Source organism: Ursus americanus, chromosome 14 (genome assembly GCF_024610735.1).
Source record: "Ursus americanus isolate L20-20 chromosome 14, mUrsAme1.1.p, whole genome shotgun sequence".
Taxonomy (NCBI): Eukaryota; Metazoa; Chordata; class Mammalia; order Carnivora; family Ursidae; genus Ursus; species Ursus americanus.
In genome coordinates, this window is record NC_142140.1 from 51,832,143 (window position 1) to 51,848,904 (window position 16,762).

At 54.0% G+C, this 16,762-nt stretch overlaps 1 protein-coding gene across 1 annotated transcript; it reads right to left on the bottom strand.

The window, feature by feature from the left end:
- Positions 1 to 995: 995 nt before the first annotated feature.
- CNN1 (calponin 1) lies at positions 996 to 7,239 on the bottom strand. Its single transcript, XM_045774539.2, has 7 exons — positions 7,077 to 7,239; positions 4,898 to 5,019; positions 2,647 to 2,713; positions 2,408 to 2,545; positions 2,122 to 2,232; positions 1,473 to 1,619; positions 996 to 1,392 (listed from the first exon to the last, which is right to left on the bottom strand). Exons 1-7 carry the CDS (start codon positions 7,137 to 7,139, stop codon positions 1,147 to 1,149), a joined length of 894 nt encoding a protein of 297 aa, XP_045630495.1. The 5' UTR covers positions 7,140 to 7,239; the 3' UTR covers positions 996 to 1,146.
- Between the last annotated feature and the right edge of the window lie 9,523 nt (positions 7,240 to 16,762).

The window sequence follows — 16,762 nt, forward strand, 5'->3', positions numbered from 1 at the left end:
TTGGTCTGGGTCCCCAACGTGCCCATCCTCCTCCACTGCCTTGTTGCCTCCCACCCGCCCACAGTCCACTCCAGGGCGGAAGGGGCCCAGCTGCCCACGGGGGCTCCAGGACTCGGCTTGTCCATTCTCATCGGTCAGCACCCGGTGTCATCCCCTGTCCGGAGGCCCGGTTTCATGTCCTCTTCCCCACGTCCCCAGGAGGCTCTCTGTCCTCCTCTTCCTGATGGTAAGACAGGCCTAGGGAGAGCAGGTGAGCTGCCCCAGGACACCCAGCTAGTGGGAAGTGGAACTGTGGTTCACACCCCATCTAGCCTGTTCCAGGGCTCGGGCTCTTTTCCACCAGCACCCCAGGCTTCCCAGAGAGGCAGGCGAGCGCTGAGCACATGGGTGGGAATTGTGTATGTGGGCGAGGCTGTGTGTTGATGTGTCTTGAGTGGGAGCGCGAACCGCATGTGTGTATCTGTCAAAGGGGAGTGTGTGTGTGTGGATTTTATGTGTGAGTGCCTGCCTGTCCTGGGTCCAGCCGAGTGGCTGCGGGCTCCATATGTGTATCTCACGGTGCGTGTGTGTGTGTGCCTGCGCCGACGTGTACATGGGAGACGGAGCGTCTCCAAGCACGGCTGTTGGCACGTGTGCCAGAGCCACACAGGCTCCGGGGCAGAGCAGCCCTGAGACGATGATTTTACAGCCGTTTATTGTGCTCCAGTGAAATAGAAAAAGAAAGTGCTCGCGTTAACAAACGCCGCTGTCACATCCACGTATGCCAGTCGCTGCAAACCAAACCGCGTGTGTCCGCTGGGTCTCTGGGCATGCAGTTTGCTCCCACTGCGGGAATGGGGTGGGGGCAGGCCGAGCCTGGGCTCTGGGGGCTTTGCTTGGGGGGACTTCTTGTCCTGCGGGGACCCACCTGTGAGGGAGTGGGGGGACAGCTCGATGTTGGATCCTGCGGCGCTCCAGGGAGCAGGGCCCCCTTCCCCCCCCACACGCCCCCCAGTCTGCCCCCCCCCAAACGCTAACCCTGTAGGCAGGTGCCAGGGGGCTGGAGGACGCCATGCAGGGGGAGGGGGTCGGCGGGGCCAGCTCAGCCCTGCCAAGAGCAGCAGCCAGCCTCCCTGGGGGGGAAGGCGGGGTGGGAGGCCCAGGGCCCTAGGCAGAGTTGTAGTAGTTGTGTGCATGGTGGTTGTGGGCGGGCTCGCCCAGCTCCGGGTAGTCGGGCGTCAGGCAGTACTTGGGGTCGTAGACTTGGCGCGGCAGCCCGTACACCGTCATGCCCCGCTGCGAGGCCCCCTTGTTGCTGCCCATCTGCAGGCTGACGTTGAGTGTGTCACAGTGCTCCATGCCCAGCCCTGGCTCGAAGATCTGTCGCTTGGTCCCGGGTGCAGTCATGCCGGCCTGCAGAGGCCAGAGCAGTCAGACCCTGGGGACGACGGAGGGAGGGGCCCCACCAGCCCACCCCACGAATCCCCACACACCTGGCTGGCTCCCTTGTTGGTGCCCATTTGCAGGCTGATGGTGGCCTGGTCCAACGGCTGGTCCGTGCCCAGCTTGGGGTCGTAGAGGTGACGCCGGGTGCCATAGGCCGTCATGCCCTGCTGGCTGGCAAACTTGTTGGTGCCCATCTAGGAAGCCAGAAGGAGAATCATCCCAAGGGTCGCAGAGCCTCACCCCGGGCCACGAGACGTAACATGTCAGTGGACGCTTGTGCGGCCCTCTAACGAGCCACTGCTCCGCTCTCGAGCTCTGGACCGGAAACTGAGGCCCAGAGAAGGCATGCTCCATGACCTGTCAGTGGCTCAGAGCACCAGGGCCTGACTTCCAGGGTTCGAGCCCCAGCCCGGCCGCTTATCTAAACCTGGGCAGTCCTGGCAAGTGAGCTAGCTTCTCCAGGCCCCCCGTTTCCTCATCTGCATAAAGGGTGTCATGACCACAGCACCCACTCCGTAGGGCTGCTGGAGGAGTGAGTTAGGGTGCCGAAAATGGTAAGCACAGTGCCCGCCATACATGTGAGCTAAAGCCAGATATCCTGTGCCCCAAAGCCCGCAGGGACCTGGGTGCCCTCCTGGCCTCCGCGACCTCCCCGCTCAGCTCGGCAGCAAGACCCAGGTGAGGAAGGGCCAGTACCTGCAGCCCGATGATGTTCCGCCCTTCTCTTAGCTTCTCTGGCTCAAATTTCCGTTCCTGCTTCTCTGCATACTTCACGCCAACATTCACCTTATTCCCTTTCGTCTTGGCCTGAGGAGGGCCAAGGGAGCAGCCGCTGACAAGGGAGCCTCCGGGCCACATTGTCCCCTCCTGGCACCTGCTCTCGCCCTCCCACTCACACCGGGCTTGGGGGCACAAGCGGCCCCACCCTGCAAAGCCACCTCCCAGTGCCCCGGCCCCTTACCCACCCTTCGGCCGCACTCACCATGCTGGCCAGGGCCAGGAGGGTGGACTGCACCTGGGTGTGGTTGGTGTTCTCAAACAGGTCGTTGGCCTCAAAAATGTCGTGGGGCTTCACCCCATACTTGGTGATGGCCTTGATGAAGTTGCCGATGTTTTCCAGCTGGAGGGGAGCGGGCGGCGGTCAGTGGAGGGGGAGCGGGGTGGGGGTGTGAGGGGCTGTGCGCCAGGGGTTGAAAGAGTTAAAACAGAGCCTGGGCTCACCTGGTGCCAATTTTGGGTCGACTCATTGACCTTCTTCACGGAGCCTGGCTGGAGCTTGTTGATGAACCTACAAGGGGTCGGGGGCGGGCAGTGAGAAGGGTGAGCCCGCCCCCCCACACACACACACCCATGCCCAACCCGGTGGGAAAAGGGGTCCGGATGACAGCCAGTGGGCGGTTTTGCTGGTTCCTGCTACAGCCAGCTCAGCCGCAGCCCCGCCGATCCGCTCCGCACACCCAGGCAGAGTTGGCAAACTAACCTCCCGGGCGCTGGGCTCGGGTCTGGGCTCTGGTCTCTAGCAGAAGCCCCCTCACCCCCCGCTATGCGGGAGTCTCCTGCTGCGCCCCCGCCTCCCTGACCACCACATTTCCTTCTCCTTGGCCTTTAGGGGGCGCCTGCACTGTGGAGAGCCCGCAGCTCAGGCCTCCCACTTCCCTTCTCTGGCCACCCTCACCCCCTTGATCTCCTCCAGTCTCTCGCCTTTACATGCCACCGATACACCAACAACTCTCCACTATTTCCCTGCAGCCAGGCCTCTCACTCCCCAATCCAGCGCCCTACCTGGCATCTCGAAGCAAGTGCACCCACCCCAGACTCCTGACACCCACTTCCCCCAACTCAACTCCCTCCATCCTTCCAGGCTCAGGAAACATGCCCTTCCAGGTGCTCAGGCAAGGCCCTCCGATTTGATCGTGTCTCTCCTACCCCTTTCTCCCACTCCCATACCCAACCCCTCAGCATGTCCATTGGCTCTACCTTCGGAAGGCATTCAGAAGCCCATGGCTCCTTGACACCCCCACCCTGCTCTGAGCTGCCCGCGTCTCTCTCCTGGGCTCTTGCGGGGGTCTCCTGTGGCGCCCAGCTTCCACCTTGTGCCCTGCAGACCCTAGGTAGCTAGAATGGCCTTTTCAAAGTAGTTCAAGCTACTACCCCCCTCAAAACTGTGCCATGGCCTCCCTTCGGAATAAAGATCCTAATACCTAGCATGACTAAAAGGCCCTGTATCATCTGGCCCCCAGCTAACTCCCTCCACTTCCCCTCTCCTGGCTGTTCCTTGAACTCACTAGGCTTGCTCCCACCTCAGGGCCTTTGCACCGCTGTCCCTCTCCTCCCCGCCACCCCCACCCCCGCTTGGCCCACTCTTTCCTCAGATGCCCTCCCAGCTCCCTCCCTCACTTCATCCAAGAATCTGCTCAAATGCTACCTCTTCTAAAAGACCTCCCAGACCATTCTGTACAAAGCAGCAACCCTTCCCCCCCTCACACCATCCTTCCCTGCTTCTCTTCGCCATGGCACTTCCCACCACTGGCAAGTACGGGATTATTTCATGGATTATTTGATCAATCTCCCCCACTAGGACTCAAGCTCTGTGTGAGCTCGGAGTAAGTCGGTTGTTCACTATCCCCAGTGCCTAGACCCGGAACACAGCAGGTGCTCCATAAATTCCTGGCACATGAATGATTGCACGGGTGGGTGGCTCTGCGCTCTTCAATGCCCGGGCAACTCTGTCTGAGCTGGGACACCAAGATGTCCCCCTATTCCTTATTCCCACTGGGTATGTAGAACAAGATCCCCCCACCCCCACCCCACCACCTTTCCAGCACCTAGACCTTGGTAAGCCTGCACCTTTGGGAAGATTCCCAAGGTCACTCTTTGGCCATCACGGTCACCCTGCCCTGGGTGAGACTCAGAGATACAGATAGGACCCCACTGGGCTCAGGGTCCTATCCCACGTTAGTATCACTGTAGAATCTAGAACCAGGGCTTGGGAGCTGCGTGGATTTTCATTCCTCTGGGTGATTTAAATTCTGAGAAGAGTAGAAAAGCAGGGCCTACTTAAATTACCATGGCATAACTCTCATGTCACCAAGCCAGTGACGAACGGCCATTGTTGCCTGTTGCCTTTTAGCTGTTCCTTGAACACAATATGCTTGGAACTCTTTCTTGGAACCTCTCTTTCTTGGAACTCTGGAGGCCAGAAATGGGCCCGCCCCGTCTGCGTGGTGGTTAAGCCTAGATTCTGGTCCTTTCTGTTGGAACAGCATGGGACTCTGGGCAATGTGTTTTACTTAACTGAGCCTCAGTTTTCTTTCCTGTTAAATGGGCACAATGATTCTTTACCACCACTCTTTCAAGGTCTCAGCTGTAAAGTGCCTAACCCAGCTCTGAGCTCATAGTTGTTTGAGGGGTTGAGGGGGAGGGATGGATGCCCAGGTCAGGGGCAGCCCAAGGCAGAGTCTGCTCCACTCACTCGCAAAGAATGATGCCATCTTTGAGGCCATCCATGAAGTTGTTCCCAATGCGGCGCCCTGTCACCCCTTCGATCCACTCTCGAAGCTCCTGCTCCCGCTGGTGGTCATACTTCTGGGCTAGCTGGGGGAGGGGGACATGGAGAAGGTGGTAAGGACGCAGTGGGGAGCAGAATTAGCTCCCCGGACCCAATCCGAGGTTCCCTAGGCCTGATCTTCCCCATCCCTTCCCAACTAAGGCAATTCTGCCCCAGCATCCATGGGGGGGCTGAAGTGGGCCGAGGGCCAGGGCTGAGGTGGCACCTGCCCAGGGGGCCATTCCGGACATTCTGAGGTTTGGCACCAGAGAATGCAGACAAGGGGGGTGGAGAGTGGGGTACTCAGAGCTGGGGGGGCGGTGCCTGGTCTCTTGGTTCCCCCTCCAGGCCAAACTTGGGGCTTAGTTTCCCCTGGCCCTGCCCCCCAACCCCCTGCTGGAAGCCTGGGCGCCCCAGGCAGCGGAGGAGGGGCCCTAAGAAGGTGGCTCTGCGTGCTGCCTTGCAGGGGCTGTTCTGCCTTGCGTGTCTGTCTGCCTCAGTGTCTCTCCAGGTGCTCATCCCCTGGGCTCGTGGGGGAGGCTTGTCTTTGTCTTACTCCTGGCCCCATGCATGCGTGGCTGTATTTCTCTCTCTCTTTCCAACCCCGTGCCCTCTGTCTCTCCGCAGCTCTGTCTTTCCTTGGCCCTGTCTTCCTGTCCCCGACTCTCTGTGTCTGGCTGGGGGTGGGGCTCCTGGCGCGCCCATCTCTGCCTAGCCAGTGGCTTTGGTCTCCGACTCCAGGTTCCCTGCCTCTGGTGGGGGTGGGGCTCGTCTGTCTCCTCTCTCGGCCGCTCCATCCCTGTCTCGGTCTTATCTGGCTCCTGGCTCACCCTCCCCATCCGTCCCTCTCAAGTCTCAGGCTCCCAGAATCTCTGTCTGCGTCTCTCTCGCCCTCTTCCCCCCTCCCCACCCTGCCCCCTCCGTTTCTCCAGAACCCTCCGTCCCAGCCCAGACAGGCTTCCAAGACTCTGGGGGACAGAGCTGCCCCTTCTCCTGGGGGAGGAGGAGGTGGGAGGGGGCGGCCCCTCACCTGGCCCCGGCCCTGCCGCCCCCCTCCCCACCAGCCCGGCTTTATAAAGCAAACCGGCCCTTATATAGCGCGGCCCCGCGGGCCGGGCTCCCCGAGGCCGCCTTATATGGCGCGGCGGCTTCGATCGGCTCTGGGGCCGGCGCCGGGGGGAGGGGGGAGGCGCTGGGATCCCGCCCGGCCCGAGCACCCGCCCCCCGCCAGCCCCCTCCTCCAGCGCGAGGATCCCCCGACCCAAGATCCAATCCCAGCTCCCCACTTACTCCCTGTACGTTAGGAAAAGCCACCCCGGGCCTCAATGTTCCCCTCTGTCAAATGGGGCGCTGGGACTCCGCTCCTGGCAACGCTCACGGGAGCATTCCAGTGAGTTGGAAGTTCACTGCTCTGGGGAAGCTGAACCCCATTGGGGGGGTGTTTCTGGGGGTGAGGACAGGATCCTAGCTCTGCAACTGCTTTAGGTAGAACCCAAGCTACTCGCTTCTCCTCTCTGAACCTCAGTTTACCCATCCATAGCATGAAGGCGGTATCTGGATGTTTTCTCTGCTCAAAATTAGGAGACCCCTGCCATGTCCCTAATGTTCAATCTCTGACCTCCTCAGCTGTCTCCCTCTCCCTTCAGGATCTCCCACACTATCTGGGCCTTACTTCCCCAGAATCCCAGCTCTCAAGCACTCCCCAGTTTCTTTTTGAGATGGGGGGGGTGAGGAAAATCAAGTCCTTTCCCAGACTCCCAGGAACACAAAAGACACGGGACAGGTTAATAGGAGACTCTGATCAAGTGGGGGTCTTTACAAGGGACCGACCACCTCAGTTTACCTGTGGTTGTCTGCATGCCCTCCATTTTACCTGCCCCCCAACAGCAGCTGAGGGCTCTGGGGTGCTCCGGATGGGGAGTAAGGCGGTCCCTACCCCATATCTGTCCTTTTTCCCTCTCTGGTTCCAAGTCACATGGGATAGGCAAGAGGGGGTCCAGGGAACCCCAAGAGCGGGGCCTCTGGCCTGCCAGGGTGTGTGGGCCAGGCAGGGGCCATACCTCGTTCTTGATCTCAGCTGACAACCGATAGGTGGGGGCCTTACCTTGTTCTTGACCTCAGCAGACAAGCCGTAGGCTGGGCCCCGGTTGAAGTGAGCAGAGGACATGCTGGCTGGTGGCGGGCAGCGGTGGCAGTAGGGCACAGGACCCTCTGAGGACCGAGGCAGCTGCTAAGGCTCCGTCTGCAACCTCTTCCCTCCTCACACGTTTTTGAAGCTCTGGAGGCGGCCCGGGCCTCTTCCAAGGCCGTCCCATTGGCCGCAGGGGCCTGCCAAGGGGCGGGGCACCCCCCACCTCGGCCATCCTCCCCCCTCCCCCTCCCCCCCGTGATGTCAGGGCCTTGGTATTGGGAGCTGATTGTGTCATTGTTTCCACCTAGGGGGGCGGCCTGGGCTATAATTTGGGGGAGGGGGCTTCGTCATAAGAGATGAAGCTTTCCCCATCCTTCCCGACCCTCCAATGTTCATTGGACCTCTGGCTGGGCCTCCTGGTTTCTTTGTGTCTGTCACTGAGGCCATCTCGTCTCTGAGGTCATTTCTCTTCGTCTCTCTGCAGCCCATGGTAGCTCAGTGAGCACCACCCTGGGTTTCACTCCAGACACCAACAGTCTATAAGTGGGCCTCTGTTGCCACATCTGTAAAATGGGCTAATGGATAGTGCATGCCCAGTGTGCAGTGCCTAGCACAGGGAAGGACTCAGGATAATAGCAGTGTTTCCAATGAGCATCTGGCACCCCACATCTGTCCCCTCAAGTCCCTCATAAGGATCTGGGGGAGCAGAGATCCTGGATGTTACCTTCTCCACCTACCTGTGGGTTGCCATGGAGTGACTGTGTTGGCAGGTTTCAGGCATGGACATACCTGTGTTTCCCTGTCCCAGCCAGGGCAGCCTGGAGGGAACACCTGCAAACAGTCCCCCCTGGCCAGATCTCAGCTCTGGATCACAGAGGCGGATGACATGACCACATCACACCACATATGTCAAGGCCATGTTAGTGACACTTGGATGACATGTCAGCAACCTGCCATAGACTGATGACACCTCAAGGACATGCAATTTGCTAGCCACGTGCTAAGGGCACAGCTGTGGTTATTGCTAATATGACAGCAGCCCCTCATGTCAGGCCCTGTTAAAAGAGCTGTACGTGCATCAACTCATGCTTCACAACGCCCTCAGACATGGATGCTGTTATTATGCACACTTTACAGACGGGGAAACTGAGGCACAGGATGTGGAATCCCCTTCCGATTGTCACAGGACGTTAGTGGCAGAGCAGAATTTGAAGCCAGGCCCCTGTGCCTAATGCTACAAGGTGTCAGGGCTCCTCACCCTCAGCACTGTCGACATCAAGGCTGGATAATTCTTCCTGGCTGGAGTCTCTCCTGGGCCTCCTAGGACTTTAAGCAGCATCTCCTGCCTCTATCTAGATGCCTAGAGCACTCCCTTAGTCTTGACAAACAGAAATGTCCCCAAACATTGCCAAATTTCCTTGGGGGGGCGCATATCTTTCCTGTTTGTGAACCACTGGGTTAAACCAATATGCTAAGGACAAGGAGACTAAAATGCGTAGAATGAGCTAACAATGAGCTCCTGCTATATTCTAAGTGCATTGGGTCTGTTAACTCGTTCCTCCCAACAGCCTTCTGAGGTGGGGGTCTGTATGGGCACAGAGAGGTGAAGCCGACTGCCTGGCGTTACACAGCGCGAGAGTGACGCAGCCAGGACTCGAACGCGCCGATTCCGGGATCCTGCCCACGCGGAGCGGCCCCCTGGCGGGGCCACAGGGCGCTACTGCGCAAGTGAGAACCCGCGCCTTGGCGGAGCGGGCGGCTGGCGCCCCCTGGCGGCGCAGAGAGGTCGGGGCGGGCCCTGGCGGGGTCCGGGCGGCGGTGACGCGAAGCGCTGACTCACTCGGCTCCGCCCCCGGCCCGCGGCCGCTTGGCCATTTATAGAATCCGCGCGGACTCTGAAGTCACCGCCCAGGCACGACGGGGGCGGGGTGGGGGCGCTCTTGGCGCGTCCCCCGACGGGGCAGCCCGGGGTCTCCCTAGGGGGTGGCCCTTTCTGGGTCTGTCGTGTCCCTCGGATTCTAAGTCTGTGTCTACATCTCTTGCTCTGTCTCTAGGTTGCAGTATGTCCGTCTCTACCTTGCCTAGTCTTTTTCTGCCTGTGTACATGACCCTGCCTGTCACTCTCTCTCTCTGTTCCCCTCTCTCCATTATCTCTCCATCTCTGGGTCTCTGTTTCATCTAAGTCACAGTTTTTCTCACTCGATGTCTCTGCCGTTCTTGTCTTTCTATGTGTCTGTCTGGTTGATAGGGGTGGAAGCAGAATGAGAGGGCTGATCCCATCCAGAGGCCCCCAACCCCTGGGGACTCCGCCATTACTGGCCCCCTACGCAGTCCCCTACTTAGCTCCTATCTGGTGTTTCCCAAGCCCCAGCCCCTCTGTGCCTCAGTTTCCCATCTAAATGAAAGGTGGGATCTTGTAAGAAATGGAGTTTCCTTGAAGGGTCCAGGACGGTCATGAAAGAAAAACTCTGCCTCTCCTTACTCTTTGGAGACCCCTAAAACCTCATTCCTCTCAGGGCCATCTAAAACACACACACACACACACACACACACACACACACATACACACACCTCTGTACTTGTGCATCTCCAGGGGAGAGTTGCAGCCCCCTTCCCCCTGCACCTGCCCATCTGGGCAGCCCCACTCTGCCAGCCCCCTCTCACCTAGCTTCCCCCTCCTGAAAACAAGCAGATGCTGTTGTTCATAATGGCTTCTGTTTCTGGAGGGCTCACTCCATGCCAGGCACTGCACCAAGCACAACCATTTAATCTTCACTGCCACCCTCTTGGGGTAGAAACTTTCTCCCAGGATTATGCTGCTCCTGCTGCTCCCAGATCCTTCCACATGTATTTCTTGAGCACCTGAACACGCTCCCACCTCAGGACCTTTGCACTAGCAGTGCCTTCCAGCGGACACATCTCCAAACGATGCCTGCATGGCCTCTCCCTCACTTCCTCTGCTCAAATGTCACCACTTTGGAGAGGCCCTCCCTGGCCCAGACCTGCTCTAAGATCATAGCATCTCCCACCCCCAGACTGATTGGGAGAGGATAGGCATGAGGGAACTATACACTTCATGTTTGCACCTGACATGGCTATGTCTGCCTCCATTAAAACTTTCACTTTAAAAAGTCATTTTTAGAGGGGGGCCCCTGGGCGGCTCAGTTGGTTAAGCATCTGCTCAGCAGGGAGCCCACTTCTCCCTCGGGCTGCTCCCCCTGCCTGGGCTCTCTCATGCGCTCTCTCTGTCAAATAAATAAATAAAACCTTTTTAAAAAATCATTTTTAAAGCCCCCATTTACAGCTGAAACTAATATAACATTGTATGTTAAGTGTATTTTAATGACAAAATAAAATAAATAACCCCCCACCACCACTCTCTATCTCCTTTCCAGGCTTTCTTTTTCTTATTATCTCCTATTTGCTTCCATCTATCTCATCCTATAAGAATAAAAGCTCCACAGAGGCAGGGCTTTGCTTGTTTTGCTCACTACTCTGGTTCCCGTGGCCAGTACAGTGCCTGCACCCAACAGGTGCTCAAAAAAAGACTCCCCGGATAAATGGAATTAAAGTTGGCGAGCCAGGCCTCGAACCACATTTGTCGGAAATGTTGGTGTTTAAGCATGCACAAAGGGAAGGGCATACTTTGCAGGTACTTCCTGGACTAAGGACAGGTGAGCTGGGTGTCTCCCTTGTGTTTCCATTCCCATCTTCCCCAGAAGACCAGTTGGAGGATGGATAGGGGGTTGGGCCATAGGCTGCGGCTGGGGTTATGTAGGTCATTCTGCACCTGCCCACTCCCCGGTCCAGCTGTGAGCTTTGCAAGAAGTCTTGTAGGAAAAACATCTGGTTGAACAAAAAGAGCCTGTTTACAAAAGCAGACCGGTGACTCCCGGAAGGGCAAAATTCAGAACACCTGACAACATGCGGTGCAGGGGAAGCTGTGAGAACGGGGTTGACGGGCGTAGGCAATTTGGTGATAGCTTTCAAAATGACAAGTGTCCTTACCTTTTCTGGTTGTTAATTTTTTAAAAAGATTTTATTTATTTATTTGACAGATAGAGACACAGTCAGCAAGAGAGGGAACACAAGCAGGGGGAGTGGGAGAGGAAGAAGCAGGCTCCCAGAGGAGGAGCCTGATGTGGGGCTCGATCCAGACCGCTGGGATCACGCCCTGAGCCGAAGGCAGACGCTTAATGACTGAGCCACCCAGGCGCCCCTTTCTGGTTGTTAATTTTATAATATCAAGTTGATTGGGCCATAGGCTACCCAGATAGTTGGTCAAATATTATTCTGAGTGTGTCTGTGAGGGTATTGGGGGGATGAGATTCATATTTGAATTTCTAGACAGTAAAATAGATTGTCCATGGGCCTCACTCAATCAGATTGAGGCCTGAACAGAACAAAAAGGCTGATCTTTGCTGTCCAGTAAGCAGAAACTCCTCATGGGACACCCTGTGGGCTCAGTCAGTACAGCACGTGACTCTTGATCTTGGGGTTGTGAGGTGGAGTCCCACACTGGGTGTAGAGATTACTTGAAAATAAAATCTTTAGGGCACCTGGGTGGCTCAGTCGGTGAGGCATCTGCCTTCGGCTCAGGTCATGATCCCAGGGTCCTGGGACTGAGTCCCGCGTGGGGCTCCTTGCTCAGCGGGGAGCCTGCTTCTCCCTCTGCCCCCCCCCACTTGTGATCTCTCTCGCTCTCAAAAAAAAATCTTTTAAAATAAATAAAATCTTTAAAAGAGAGAGAGAGAAAAGAAACTCCTTATATGTGACTGCTTTGAGCTGGGACATTGGTCTTTTCCTGTCTTAGGACTGGAATTGAAACATCAGCTCTTTTGGGTCTCAAGCCTGGCAGCTCTCACACTGGAACTTACTGGCTCTCTGGGCTCTCGGGGCTTCAGACTGGGACTAGAACTACATCGTCTGCTCTCCTGGGTCTCCAGCTTGCCAACAGCAGATATTGGACTTCTCAGCCTCCATAATCATGTGAGTCATTTCCTTATAATAACACACACACACACACACACACACACACACACACACACACACTGCCTCTGTCTTCGCTGCTCTCTAGTCTGTTGGTTCCATTTCTCTGGAGAACCCTGCTATCTAATATACCTTCTGATCCAGAAAAATCCCTTTTCTTAGAATATACCTAAGAAGTACAAGTGTAGGTGTGAAAAGAACATTTAGTGCAGTGGCCTTTTAATATCAGGTTACCATGTAGATCCATCAACAGGGAACAAAGGAGAAAGACACAGATGAAGGGAGAGTACGCAGCATTTTGTGTCAATGACATAACAGCACTGTGGTGCTGTGGTTTAGAGTAGGGGGAAGAGGGGCTCTGGATCCATATTCCATGGGTTTGGGGCATGCCCCGGTGCTTTCTGGCTGTGTGACCTTGGATAGGTATCTTAACCTCTCTGTGATTCCGTTTCCTCCTCTGGAAAACGGGCATATTGATAGTGCCTGCTTCTTAGGTTTATTTAACTTTTTATTTTGCGATAATTTTAGACTTACAGAAAAGCTGCAAAAATAGCACAGAGTTCCCATATACCCTTCACCTTGCTACCCCTACTGTTAACATCTTACATAACCATAGTACATTTATTAAAACTAAGAACTTAACATTGGTACAATACTATTAATAAACTACAGACTTGATTTCGATTTCTCCGGGTTTTCTACTGGTCCTTTTTCTGTTCCAGGACCCAATCCAAGATCTCTCATTGCATTAGGTTGTCATGTCTCCTTAGACTCCTCCAGTCAGTGACAGAGCCCCAGTCGTTCATGACCTGACACTCTTGAAGAGAGCCGGCCAGTAACTGTGTAGACTATCTCTCAGTTTGGTTTATGTCGATTAGATTGAGGTTTTCGCATGACTGGGAAGGATACCAGAGAGGTGATGTTCCCTTCTCATACCAAGGGCTTCTGATGTCACAGTGACTCACTGATGGTGATTTTAACCTCCGTCCCATGCTTAAGGAGCTGTCTGCCAGGATCCAACCCTGTGAAGCTGCTATTTTTCCCAGGGTTGTTTTGAGGACTCTGCGTTAAAGGGTCAACATCGGGGCTCCACACGCTGTTGTGCTCTGTTAATAAATACCCCCCCCCAAAAAAAGTAAATGTCTGTGTCTGAGTTCACTACTTCTGTAAGAATAAGAAAATGAGCGCCATAACTGCCACCAGAAGAGAAGGGACACTGCGAGCTCGGAAGGCCGTAGCCAGGTCCGCGACACTACCACCACCCACGCGTGCCCTCACCCAAGTCCCAGTTGAGCAGAGCGAAGTGCGCCTGCGCAGAGCTAGGCACGCCGAGGGCAGGAGCTCTCCCAGCAGCTGCCCACGTGGCTGTCAACGTGCTGGGGTGGGGCGCGCAAGCCCTCTAGACTGGCAGCTGATTGGCTGGAGCTCCTTTCAGCCTGGCCAATTACAGGAATCTTGGTGAGGAGGAAGTGCGGCGGCTGCGCAGTCTTAGAGGCATCCTACCGGTGGCTGAGTAGCCTCCTGTCCCCAGGGCAGCGCCTTGCCACGGGACCGCAGATACGGCTTTGAATAACTGTCCTCGCCTGAAGCCTCTGTTACTGGCAAGCCCCCGTTTTATGTGCTAATCCACTTAGGTTAATAGCCTTCAACTGGGGGAGCCTGGGTGGCACAGCGGCTAAGCGTCTGCCTTCGGCTCAGGGCGTGATCCCGGCGTTCCGGGATCGAGCCCCACATCGGGCTCCTCCGCTATGAGCCTGCTTCTTCCTCTCCCACTCCCCCTGCTGTGTTCCCTCTCTCGCTGGCTGTCTCTATCTCTGTCGAGTATCTTAAAAAAAAAAAAAAAAAAAAAAGCCTTCAACTGGGGCTTCCCACCCCCCACGCCTCAGGGGAGCCCAGGAGAACTCCAGTGTGACTTCATCTCTTATCACTTGTCTTTTTTTAAGTAGACTTTTTTTTTTAATTGTAAAATGTACCATTTGAAAGTGTACAGTTCTGTGTTACTAAGTACATCCACATTGTTGTGCAACCATCACCAGCATCCATCACCAGAACTTTTTTCAATCTTTAAAACTGAAACTATTGCCATCAAACGCTAAGTCCCCATGCTCTCCTCCCTCCAGCTCCTAGCAACCACCATTCTACTTTCTGTCTCTATCATTTGCCTTTTCTAGGGACCTCATATAAATGGAATAATACAATATTTGTCCTTTTGTGGCTGGTTTATTTCATTTAACACCATGTCCTCAAGGTTCATCCATATTGTATCATGTGTCAGAATTTCCTGAAATTTTTTTTTAAAGATACTACCAGTTTTTTTTTTTTTTAAGATTTTATTTATTTATTTGACAGAGACAGAGACAGCCAGCGAGAGAGGGAACACAAGCAGGGGGAGTGGGAGAGGAAGAAGCAGGCTCATAGCGGAGGAGCCTGATGTGGGGCTCGATCCCACAACGCCGGGATCACACCCTGAGCCGAAGGCAGACGCTTAACCGCTGTGCCACCCAGGCGCCCCAGAATTTCCTGAATTTTTAAGGCTGAATAATATTCCATTGTATTTGGATGCCACATTTTGTTTATCCATTTATCCATCCACTGACACTTGAGTTGCTTTTGCTATTGTGAATCATGCTGCCACAAATATGGGTGTATAACTATCTGTTCAAGTCCCTGCTTTCAGTTCTTTGGGGTATATACCCAGAAATGGAATTGCTGAATCATATGGCAGTTCTATTTTTAATATTTTGAGGAACCACCATACTATTTTCCTTAGTGGCTGAACCAGTTTATATCCCCACCAGCCGTATACAAGTGTTCCACTTTCTTCAAATCCTCACTGACACTTGTTTAGACTTTTAAAATTTACATACAGAAAGATGTATAAATTATAGCTCAATGAATCAGTTATCATGTTTTAAAACTTTAAAATTGAGCTATTACATTAAAAAGTGTACAAATCTTAATGGAGAGCTTGATGAATGTTTACATACATATACACCCGTGTAATCATCACATAGATCAAGCTGTAAAATATTTCTTTTTAAAATTTCTTTGTTAATGTCAACATTGTGTTAATCACACATAGCACTTTACATTTTTACTTCATGAAAATATGTCCTTCCTTGGAAAATTCTAAGTACTTGGAGAACTTAAGTGTCTCTTTTTTTCAAGATTTTATTTATTTAGAGAGAGTGAGCTGGGGAGTGCACGCCAACAGGGGGAGGGGTAGAGGGAGTAGGAGAGAGAGACTCTCAAGCAGACTCTGCACTGAGCACAGAGCCCAACACAGGGCTCAATCCCATGACCCTGAGATTGTGACCTGAGCTGAAACCAAGAGTCGGACGCTCGACCAACTGAGCCACCCAGACGCCCCAGTTGAAGAACTTCTGGATCTAGCACGCAACATGAATTTGTTTTGTAAAAATGTATAAATATTTGTTGAATTAATAAATGTATTTTGATGCTTTGTTTGAGATGGCAGATTGGCAGAAGGCAGAAATCTAAATACTTAAATTATACACAGGACACAGAGAATCAGGCTCTATACACAAGCAAGAAGGGACTAAAATATTCTTTAATTACAAAAGGTCAATGTTCCAAGTTCCAAATAGATTAACATTAATGAGATGATACACTTGATCTTAGCTAAAAGGCCGAGAAACCATTAATGTTAACAAGATGATAGACACAATTATATTGTAAACGATTTTGAAGTTGCACTTCAATTTTTTCAAGCTGCAAGTAGTTGTAAAATGTTTCCATAGAACAAGGGTCTTTTGTCTGTCCCCCCAAGGACCTGTCTGTGCTCACTGTTCTTCCTCAATGCCTGTTACAAAAGCAGAACTCAATAAATTCCTGTTAAGTGAATCTGAGTCTTCTCATGGTGGGGTGGGAAGAGTCGTGGGCTCCTATGCATAACCCCCCCACCCTTTGGCCCAGGGTCCAAGTCTGCAGCAGGATTGAGGGAGCTCTTCTAGATCTTTTCAATAACTTCCCACTCTCTGCTCGGGGTCGTGAGCGTTCCCCTGCCTCAGCCTTGGACACTGTGAAGTGGTATATCCACAGCATGTTGAGGACGTCCAGGACCGGAAGAGCCAAGGTCAACACCCCTCGAATTTTGGAATGGCATCACAATGATGCGGGCTACATAAACTATAACAAGGCCCCTGGTGAGTTTCAGGGGCAGCTCGCTGTACTCAGGAACCAACTGTGGACCGGTGAGTTGGAGGATCGGAGGTTGAAGGAGGCGGAGGGGGATGCAGGAGAAGACCAGGAAGACCCCCACATGTCCCCAAACCCAAGCACCCAAGATTAACAAAGGGCTTAGAGCAGACACTCACTGGCATAGAAGTCTGCGAGGTTAAGCAGGCTGCCCTGGGGCTCGGGAAAGATGGGGAAAGGCAGTGGCAGGGTAATTAGTCAGGCATGCAGAAGGCGAGCTACATGGGCCTGTCACAAGGGACTGTTGGTAGGGTTTCAAGATTGGGGTGAGCATCAGGCACATTCATCCATTAATTTATTCATCGTTGTAACTAACATCTATTGAGAACCTACCATTTTCCAGGCCCTGTCCCTAGAGCTGGGGACACCACGCATAACAAAAAAAAATCTCCCTGTCTTCATGGAACTTATGGTAACAGAGCCCACAGGAGATGTTCAATACATGTGGGCAT